This window comes from Lipotes vexillifer, unplaced genomic scaffold (assembly GCF_000442215.2).
Source record: "Lipotes vexillifer unplaced genomic scaffold, Lipotes_vexillifer_v1.1 scaffold533, whole genome shotgun sequence".
NCBI classification, from domain to species: Eukaryota; Metazoa; Chordata; class Mammalia; order Artiodactyla; family Lipotidae; genus Lipotes; species Lipotes vexillifer.
The window spans coordinates 1208918-1218583 of NW_006773553.1; the positions used below are offsets into that span (position 1 = coordinate 1208918).

Consider the following 9666-nt stretch of genomic DNA (forward strand, 5'->3'; position numbering starts at 1 on the left):
GGATGTGGGGATGGGATAGACACCGCCAGCATTGGCTCCCCGAGCAGTGACAGACGCTACGTCAAGGCTTTAGGGCGTGGGCACACAGGGGCCTCCCCGACGTCCCACCCCCTGTGCACACGCCTCACATCCCATGGCCTAGCGGCCGAGTTTGGGCAGTTTGTGTCGACCTTGGCTGTGTCTGCAGAGGGAGATGAGGCTGCCCGGCCGGAGCCGGTCCAGCCCGGGTTCTCCTGCGGGTCCCCTCAGCCGGGGCTCTTGTGGCTGATGGGCTTGCAGGAGTTTGCACCCTGGACTGGGGTGTAGTTTGATTTTCTGTGTTGAGTCAAGGCTGTAGAAGTCTGTTCAGGGCTCTTAGCAAGGGTGTGCCCGGGAGTGGGGGAAGCGCAGGCCAAAGCCGGAGACTGGAAGGGCCTCCGTTTCCTGCGGAGGGAGGGCTGCGTGGCCGTGGACCCTGACTCTGCTGACGCCCCGCCCGCCTGTCTGTGCAGAGAGGCCGGACTTCACGGATGCCATCATCCTCCGGAAAGGGGCCTCTGTGGAGCACGTGGTGAGTTGAGGAGACCTGTCCAGGCCGGGGTGGGGGGAGCTCTGCCCATCACCCGGGGTCCTGCCTGACGTCTTCCCGGCCCTCAGCCGCCGCGTTGCAACTGGGTGCTTGGACGCGTGTCCTGCCACCCAGCTGCAGTTAGGGGGCGGCGTGGAATGGGGTCCAGCAGGTAAGGCACTTGGCTTGCTGCCCGGTGCGGGGAAGATGCCTGGGAAGCGGTCGTCACCGTCCTGTCCCACCAGGGCTATGGGGTCCTCGGGGCCATTCAGGCGTTCGGTCAGTAGAGCTGCCGTCCAGGACGATTCTGGCTTGTGCATTCCCAGTCGTGTCTCCCCCATGCTTGCCTCCACTCAGCCCACCCCCCGCGCAGCCCGCCCCTCCACGCGCCCCATCGGCTCCGCCCTCGGGGGCTCAGTGCACCCAACATGCTAGTGAGCGTCAGTGTCCAGCCGAGTAGCCCCGGTTCCTGCCGGAACTGGGGTCCTTTGGGGTCAACAGATGCCAGCCACCCAATCCTGCAGCTAAACAGTCCCACACCGAGGGGAGTGCAGTGGGGGGTGGCCGGCAGCACGCTGGCACATGCCCTGGCCCTCTCAGGCCCTCCCAGGACGTGGGGCTTCCGCCACACCTGGCGGGAAAGCTGGAGAGGCCAGGAGCAAAAGGCTGTTCCAGGCAGTGGGGCAGCAGGTGCAAAGGCCCGAGGCAGGAGTGAACATGGACTGTGGGCCTTTGGCTGCCAGCTGGCACGGAGGGTCGCAGGGTCGAAGGCAGCAGGTGCTAGAAGGTGGGGAGGGGCCTGGGGAGGCCTTGGTTCCAGAGCCTGGATCTTGTCCCAGCAAGGCCTGCCTTGCAGGGCCTCAGCCCCTCCTGGATACTCACCTATCACAGGTGCCATGCTGTGCACACAGGCCTGCCTGGGTGCTGACCACAGACCCAAAGTAGAGAAGCCAGTCAGACATGGGGTTGCACCCTGGCGCCCACATACTAACATTGAGGGGTAACCTCATCTGGCGGTAACGGAGCCCCCAGGGCCTTTGCAATCCACCTAGTGGAGCTGACAAGAGCCTTGCCTGCACAGGATCATGGGCCATAAGCCCCAGGGGCAGAAGGGATCTGGCAGGGCCGTCAGGGGTGAGAGGCACTGTGGGCTTCAAGGGTCTCCCATCCACAGACAGTATTAAAAAGGATGACCTTAGGGGACTTCCCTGGTGGTCCAGTGGTTAAGACTCTGCGCTTACACTGCAGGGGGGGCGCAGGTTCAATCCCTGGTCGGGGGACTGAATCCCACGTGCTGTGGGGTGCAGCTGAAAAATTTAAAAAAGGAAAAAGGTGGCCTTGGGCGGCCTTCCATCCTCCCTCATTGCTAGAGACACAAGTGCATAGGAACGCTTGTCTCCAGGGAGAGCCGTGGAGCAGGCTCAGTGGGAAACAGCTCCTACTGACTTTGGTGTCAGGGATGCCAGGGCACGATGGGACCTGCAGCAAACTGGAGGGCACCCTCCCCATCTGTCTAGAGGGCTCCCAGGGTCCCGGGACGACCCTGCAACCGTATGACCCTGAGCTTGTCAGGCAGGTCTAGTTCTGTCATTCGGGGGCAAGCTGAATAAAACGTCAAGCGCATTTGCAGGCCAGAGCGGACCTGGACCGTCAGATGTCGTCTTTTGGTCTAGAAAACAGCGAGTGTCGGGACGGGGGTGTGTGTGTCTGCACTCGTCCCCGCCGGCAGCGTCCTCTGCTGTGGCCACGCATGCTTGGTCACCCAGGGGAGGCCCAGATCAGGATGGCCCCCCCGGAAACGTTCCTGCAGGCCTGATGTCTGGGCTCAGGCATTTGGTCTCTGCCCAGGGCCTGTGAGGCTGTGGGCACGTGGAGGACAGGCGACGTCGCACTATCCTCACCCCGGCCACCTCCACCGCGCCCACCCAGCCCGTGCAGCCAGGGGGCCACATTCTCGGGGGGAAGAGCTGGCTGCCCTCCAAGTTCTTCCCTTCGGGCCTCCTAATAGTGCTGGGTTCCTGTGACCTTCGTCCCTACTCAGGAGTGCTACAGGACGTGGGCCATCCTGGGCTGGGGGGTGACGTGTTATGTGGGAGGTTCCGGGTCAGGGCGGCAGGAGGTGAGAGAGGCAGGCCCTGGGGGGACCCTGACAGCCGCCCTCATCCATCTGCCAGAGTACCTGTCAGGGCTGCCTTTCCAGCAGGGTGGGTGGGCGGGCCCAGGTCCTTCAGTGGCTGCGGCCCCGTAGAGGCAGGAAGCGGGAGCGCCAGAGCAGCTGTGAGCACAAGGCTGCGTGGGGACCGCCAGAGCACCTGCCCTGGGCCCAGCTGCTTCTGGGCGCACCATTCGTCTCTCTCCCATCCCCCAGTGCCACCGCATCCACCGGTCACTCGCCAGCCAGTTCAAGTACGCGCTGGTGTGGGTGAGTCTTGGGCAGGAGGCGGGCAGGGTCGCCCGGGGCAGCCTCAGGGTCAGGCAGGAGCTCCCGTCCTTCCGCATGGGGACTGGGCTGTCCGTCAGTCCTGCTCTGTGGGGTGTGTGGCTTGCATGCTGACCCAGACCAGACACGGCCCTCCCACTTTGGGATCCGGGCCAGGGGGACCGCTGGGGGTCCTGCTGTCAGAGGCTGCGGGGGCTGCTGGTGCTGGGACCCCCACTCTAGACCCCCCATCGGCACCTCCACCCCCTTCCAGTGACACTGTCAGCCTCGGCCGGGTGGGTACAGAGGCCGATGTGGTCCCCCGTCCCGCTCCCCACTCAGGGCACCAGCACCAAGTACAGCCCGCAGCGGGTGGGCCTGACCCACACGGTGGAGCACGAGGACGTCATCCAGATCGTGAAGAAGTAGGCGGTCCGGCCCGGCCCCCGGTGGGGCTCCCCTGGGGAAATACAAATGCACCCCGGGAAGGGGGCTCTTGTGTCTGCTGCCGGCAGAAATTTCTTCAGTGGGCAGATGGCGGAGAGCACGCTGGGGCCTTAGGACGAGGTTGGGGCTGGGCTGGGCTGGCGGTGTTTCCCATGAGACTGGACTCTGGAAGGGGTCCTATTTGGGTCCCTGGGCCTGCACCCTCTCCCCCCACTCCCCGCCCCTTCCAGTGCAGAATGAATGAGCAAGCTGCCCACCTGCCCCAGCTAGGGCCCAGTGCACGTGGCTGGCTTGATGCCGGGCAGGGAGCTGGGCCTACCTGGGTCCCTGGCGGCCCCGCAGCTCCTGCCAGTTTTTCTGCTTCTCAGGGAGGGGCCTGCCCAGGACAAAACCCCCTATCCACCCCCCGCCCCAGGGCTGCCCCGTGATGGAAACCAGAGATCTGGGGCTTTAAAGGCCCAGCTCACGCCCTCCACGGCCTGACCAGTCCAGAAGGGCCACCCCCTCCCAGGGCGCCCCCTGCCCAGCACAGAGCCCAGGACCCAGCCCAGTGCAGATACCTGGGGTGGTGGACTTGGAGTCTGGGCTCTGCGTTTTCTCTAAATAGCACCCCGCCCTGCACCCCCAAATCTCTCAGCTCTCCTTCCTGAAATAAAAAGTGGAAACAATGCCTGTTCACTAAGGACAGTTTTGTGAGTTTGCTGAACTGGGTTGCCAGGCTGGGTCGGGGCAGCAGTGAGTGTGCAGAGCCTGGGCCTTGGGGGAGCAGGCCCAAGCCTGGGGTTCAGGGGGGCCTCTGTGAGGAGTGATGCGAGGCGCCGTGCGGGCCTGCGAGCAGCCTGGGCTCCAGGGGCAGTGACTTGCCCTCGGCTACACAGCTTGTGAGCGCAGAGCTGGGATTGGAACCCCAGTTGAGGCTGCTGAGCCAATGAAGAGACTTCCTCCTGGCCCTGCAGCCTTTGGGGCAGGTGGCAACAGGTTTTCAGAGGCACTGGGCCAGCAGGTGGGACAGAGCCCCGGGGGCTGGGGTGTGGAGCAGGCCCACTGCCCAGCTCTCCCGGCTGTTCTTGGCTTCTCTGTCAGCGGCTCAGGCTCCTTTCCGGTGACAAAACAGGAATAATAGACATTATTAAATATGCATGGGGCCCCAGGCGGGCAGCGTGGTGGGCTGGGCTTGCCGCCCAAGATACAGACACAGCTTCTCCACTGGCAGCCGCATTCCTGGGGCCCGGCCGAAGGACCCCCGTCGGGCGGCATGCGGGCAGGGAGCAGGCCACTGGACCCAGGTGAGGTGACCCGGCCCTGGACCCCTGGGGTCTCTGACTAGCACCCCCAGGCGGAAGGGGGAAGGGGGAGGGGGTGGTGGCTGACCTGTGGCCTTGCTCCCTCACTGTGAGGTCTGTCTCAGCCTCGGCTTCTTCATCTGTAAAATGACATGATCGATGCCCAGCGCCGTCCTCTCGGCGACGGTGGGCTGCTTACGTTGGCCCCTCCTCCTGCCACAAGGCCTGGCCACAAGGTCCCAAGGGAGGGTTTCTGCCTGGGTGATGGTCATTGCCGCTTCCTGCCTCAGGTTCACAGGACGTCAGATCCAGGCCTGTTGTGTCCCCCAAGCAGGCTGGGAAAGGATGGAGATAAGGCTAGAGGTCTGGGCCTCCTTGGCCAGTGTGGGCTGGGGAGGGGCAGGGTCTGAGGCTCCGGTCTCTCCCATGGGTGGGCTTGTTTCCAGGGCAGTCTGTGCGTCTGTGATGGGTCCTTGGCCTCTCGGATCTGTGGTCAGCATGGTTAGGCTGTCCAGCCTGCACGAGGGTAGGTCGGCATGAACTGGTCTCTCGCAGCGCCTCGTGCTGGTGAAGCCCCCCAACACCTCCCAAAAGTCCCTGCCCCACACCACCAAGGTGCACCCCAAGGGTCAGCCCCTGTCCCAGGCGCCCCCTATTGCCATCACTCATCCTCCTGGGCCTTCTGTGCAGGGAGGCTCTGGCCAGGGTGACCCAAGGTCCCTTCGGCTCAAACGGCCTGTCTTTATGAAGGTCAGCAGTACCCACACGTCCCTCTGCCCTGGCTGCAGGGCTGCGCTCGCAGGGGGCCTGGCCTGCAGCTTTACGAGACTCGGGTGCCAAAGGGCTCAGGACACAGATGTCCATCCACGTCCCCGTGTTCGTCCCTGTGTCCCTTCCTCTCCAGCTTAGACTCCCCACTTCCTCATCTCAGAAACCTTCTTTGGCAAAAACCCCTAAGCTCATCTGTCCTCCTCAAGATCCCATCTGGCCCGGCCCCGGCGGGGTGCTTACACCACCCAGGGTGGGCGTCTCCCTGTGCCGCTGACAGCCTCTGAAACGGCCCTGCCCCCTCGAACCCCGGCTGGAAAACTCCCAACGCCCTGCACTCATCTGCAGCCACCCCTCCCTCCACAATGGAGAGGCCACCTCAGGGCCTTCACTCCTCTCGCGTGCTCTCTCCTGGGTCTGTCCTGAGGATTTGCCAGTGGGTCTGTGTGACTCATCCTCCTGGGCCTGGCCGGGGCCACCATAACAAAGTACCCAGGCTGGTGGCTTAAACAATGGACAAGATGTTCTCATGGTTCTGAAGGCTGGAAGTCAGAGATCGAGGTGCCCCGAGGCCTCACTCCTTGGTGTGCAGACGGCCGCCTTCTTGCTGGGCGATCCCCCACTGAAAACACACTCCTCCCGGATGCATCATTCCCTGTGGCCACCCCCTCCCCCCACCGGTCACGGCCTGGCTTCCCCATGTCCACCCTCTGCCCTCAGCTTCCCCAGCGTGCTGCCAGAACAGCTCCTGCCAAGGCCACATGCCACCCGCTGCGGAGCTGTGAGGTTTCTAACCTCGTTCCCCTGGGCCCCTCCTCGGCAGCCCCTCCCTGCCTCCTTGGCACACAGTCCTTAAGGCCGGAGTTGGGGTCCCCCCTTCTCGCTCTGTCCCTCTCCTAGACAGCCTCGACCCTGTCACCCCCGACCTGCGGGGCTAAACTGCCTCCCCAACTCTCCACCTGGATGGCCCACGGTCACCCCAAAACTCTCTGCATCTCAGACCAAACTCGTCATCTTCCCACACCTCCCACCTGGCCTCAGGCACCAGGCCGGCCCCAAAGGCCCCACACAACCCTCTCTGGGGCTGCCCACTTGACTTGAGCGTGTCCCCCGCCACAGCTGACCCCGCCACAGCCACTGTCCCCCGCGCCCCATCCTCCACACAGTGGCCCAAAATCTCTTGTCCAGGACGGCCACGCAAGGAGCAGCGTGACGCCGCAGGTGAGCGCGGGACGCTCTGGAGCCAGGCGGTCGGGTCCTCGCTGTGGGCCCTTCGCTCAGCGACCTAACCTCCCTGAGACGTGTTTTATAGACCCTTCATCTACACAGCAGGAACGGCAGCTTCCACCTTACGCACTGTGAGGATCTAGTGAGATCCTGGGGGAGAGCATTTGGCCCTGAGCCCGGCACGTCGGAAAGCTTGGCAGTACTGGTTACTTTAATTTCCAGACCTGCTCGCAGCATCCCTGACAGCTCAAAGCCCTGCCACGTTCGCTGCTGCCATAGAGATGGAGACCACAGTCCCACCCCAGCTCCCATTCTGGCCACTTGCCACTCCACATGCCCCACGTCACTCCACCTCTCTCACCACCTGGCCTTTGCACATGCTCTTCCCTCTGCCCCAACACTGTTCCCTCTTCCATCTGATTAGCTCCCTCATCCCTCAGATCTTGGCTCAGGGTCAGAAACTCAGGGAACCCCCTGGCCTCCCCATGCAGCGTCCGCCCACCTGCGTCGTGGCCTGGCCTTCACGGCTCTTCCCACGGCTGTAGCTCCCCCCTTGTTGGTGTGGCTTTTCGCTTAACATCCATGTCCCCCTGACACTGGGAGCTGAGTGGGGGCGGAAGCCATGCCTGGTTCTGCTCGACTCTGTGGCCCCCTGGAGCCCAGCACGGTGCCTGGCATGTGGCAGGTGACACATGAATGAGTGAGAGACTTGTTCCCTGACACCTGCTCTGTGCCTGCAGCAGAGGCCAGGGACACCAAGATGGAGGCGGGACCCTGAACCAGCCAGAGAAGGGGGCTCCCCTTAGAGACTGCAGGGTGCAACCCCCACCCCCCGGCTCCACGTGACATTTGAGGAAAGTGAGGACGGGAGGGGGGCCCAGGGACACCGCCTGGAGCCACACCTCTGCCTGCCCACACTGGGGGTCCTTGGTGGCCTGTGGTTTGCCCAGGAGAACAGCTGGGAGGCCAGCACTGGACGCTGGCCAGCGACTCACCGGGCTGCAGCGAACCTCAGGCAGGCATCTTTGGGCTCCGAAGCCCACTGTCCAGATGAAGAGACCCAAGCTCAGAGCGGCCAGCCCAGCCATAGGAGCGCCCACGTTGCTCGGAGAAGGAGCCTAGGGGTTGTGAGGGGTGGCTCGGAACACTGGGTCGGTCCCATTCCTGTCCTGGATGCAGCCTCTGCCCTGGGCTCCTCAGCTGTAAGTGTGGGCACTAGGGCACCCTCCGCTCCTGGGGCCAACGGGAGCCTTCACGAGATAAACAGAGAGCCAGGCACAGGGCCTGCGGAGACTAAGCTGCTCTTATTATTGTTATCACCGACATCGTTATTCCAGGCCGCGGCTCCTCTCTGCTCTGGGGAGCTGGCCTGGGTGACAGCCGGCAGCAGGGCCTGCCCACACCACCCTTCTGGTCTCTGGGGCCAGCTTGGCCCCAAACAGTGCAGCCCCAGGCTCACTCCTAGGGCCTGTCCTCCACGTGCACCCACCCCCTGGTGCCATCCTGCCGAACCGTGGCCTCAGCACCACCCAAACGCCGCTGACTCCCTGACAGCTGTGCAAGTCCCGCCAACTCCCTGGACGGCGGATGTCCGAGATCACCACGTGCAGAGCTCCACCCACGGCCTTCCTCATCTCCACTGGCCGCCTCCACTCTCCCGCCTGCTTCAGTAAGGAAACCGTGCAGGTACTCGTGAGTTGCCTGCAGGCTCCACCTGCAAAATATACCAGCATCCCAGCACTCTGTCCACCGCACTGCCCCAGCCTGGCCCAGGCCCCAGTGTCGCTCGCCCGGACCGCCACGGTAGCTCCCACAACAGCTACCGCTTTTGCCCTCAGCCCCTGCCATCCGTCCTTCCTGTGGCAGCGAGAGGGATCCTGTGAAGACCAAGGAGGTCCAATGCCATCCCTTCTCTGCCACAGCCGTGGCCAAGTCCTCACCCCGACCTCTGACCTCTGCCCCACCCCCCGCCTTCGCCCCTCACTGCACTCGGTCACCCTGGCCTTGCTGTCGCTCCGTCACATCGGGGCCGCTGTGCCTCCCCCAGGCCTCCCTCCCTCCCTCCCCTCCTGCAACTCTTGGCCCCTGTGTCACTTCCAGGGCACCTCACCCGGGCCCTGTTCGGTGCTGTATACCCGAGTCTCGGTGCCGCGTCCCTGCGCTATTTCAATGCCAGCACTCACGCCATCCCACCGGTTGTATCTTTCACTCACTCTCCTTGTTTGTTGCCAGTCCCCGCCCCCCAGAATGCCAGCGCCACGAGGGCAGGTTTCTGTTTCCTTAGCTGTGTCCCCAGTGCTTAGACAGCGCCTGGTTCATGGCAGGCTTCCAGCAGATGCTTCTCAACAAATGAATGAACGGACAAGTCAGTGCATGCTGTCCTGAGGGACAGGGGCCAGGCTGACCAGGAGTCCAGGTGGGGCCCAAGCAGGGACACGGCCTGGGCGACCTCCACCAGCACATCAGGGCCTCTGGCTTGCTCAGTGGCTCAAGTAGGGCCCTCTGCCCCAGAACTCCTGGAAGGCCCAGACTCTGGGGTCAGCCCAGCTAAGCCCCTGCCTCTGGCCAGTGTCCAGAGCTGTTCCCGTCCCACACGATGGCCCACATGCCCAGGAGCCCAGAGGTGAGGAAGGCCTAGCACTAGCAAGAAAGGTGGCTCCGGACCGTGCAGACCTGGGTTGGAGCCTGGTTCCAGGGTCCCAAGCTGGTTGACCTTCGACAAGTCACTTCACCTCTCCGAGACTGTTTCCTCATCTGGAGAAAGGAGGTGACAGTTCCCACCCCACAGCCCATTGTGAGACTCTCTTGAGATAACAGTGGCCAGGCCTCAATTTGGAAACCAGCTCCAGGAGGGGCAGTGGGGGTCGCAGTGTCAGCATCTCTGGGCTCAGAAAGAGTGAACCCCCTGCCCCACAGCCCAGAACAAGGCAGGAGAGCAGGCAGCGTCGGAGGGGGTGATGGGGGAGTGGATGCCC

The 9666-nt window shown here is 63.7% G+C and overlaps 1 protein-coding gene across 1 annotated transcript in view; it reads left to right on the forward strand.

The window, feature by feature from the left end:
• The window catches only part of DRG2 (developmentally regulated GTP binding protein 2), a 14411-nt gene extending 11016 nt beyond the window's left edge, over positions 1–3395 (forward strand). Inside the window, exons 11-13 of the mRNA XM_007448385.1 lie at positions 492–550; positions 2916–2969; positions 3309–3395. Of these exons, the coding sequence (XP_007448447.1) occupies positions 492–550; positions 2916–2969; positions 3309–3395 (200 nt within the window). The remainder of the gene's footprint in view (positions 1–491; positions 551–2915; positions 2970–3308) is intronic.
• The last annotated feature ends 6271 nt before the right edge of the window (positions 3396–9666 follow it).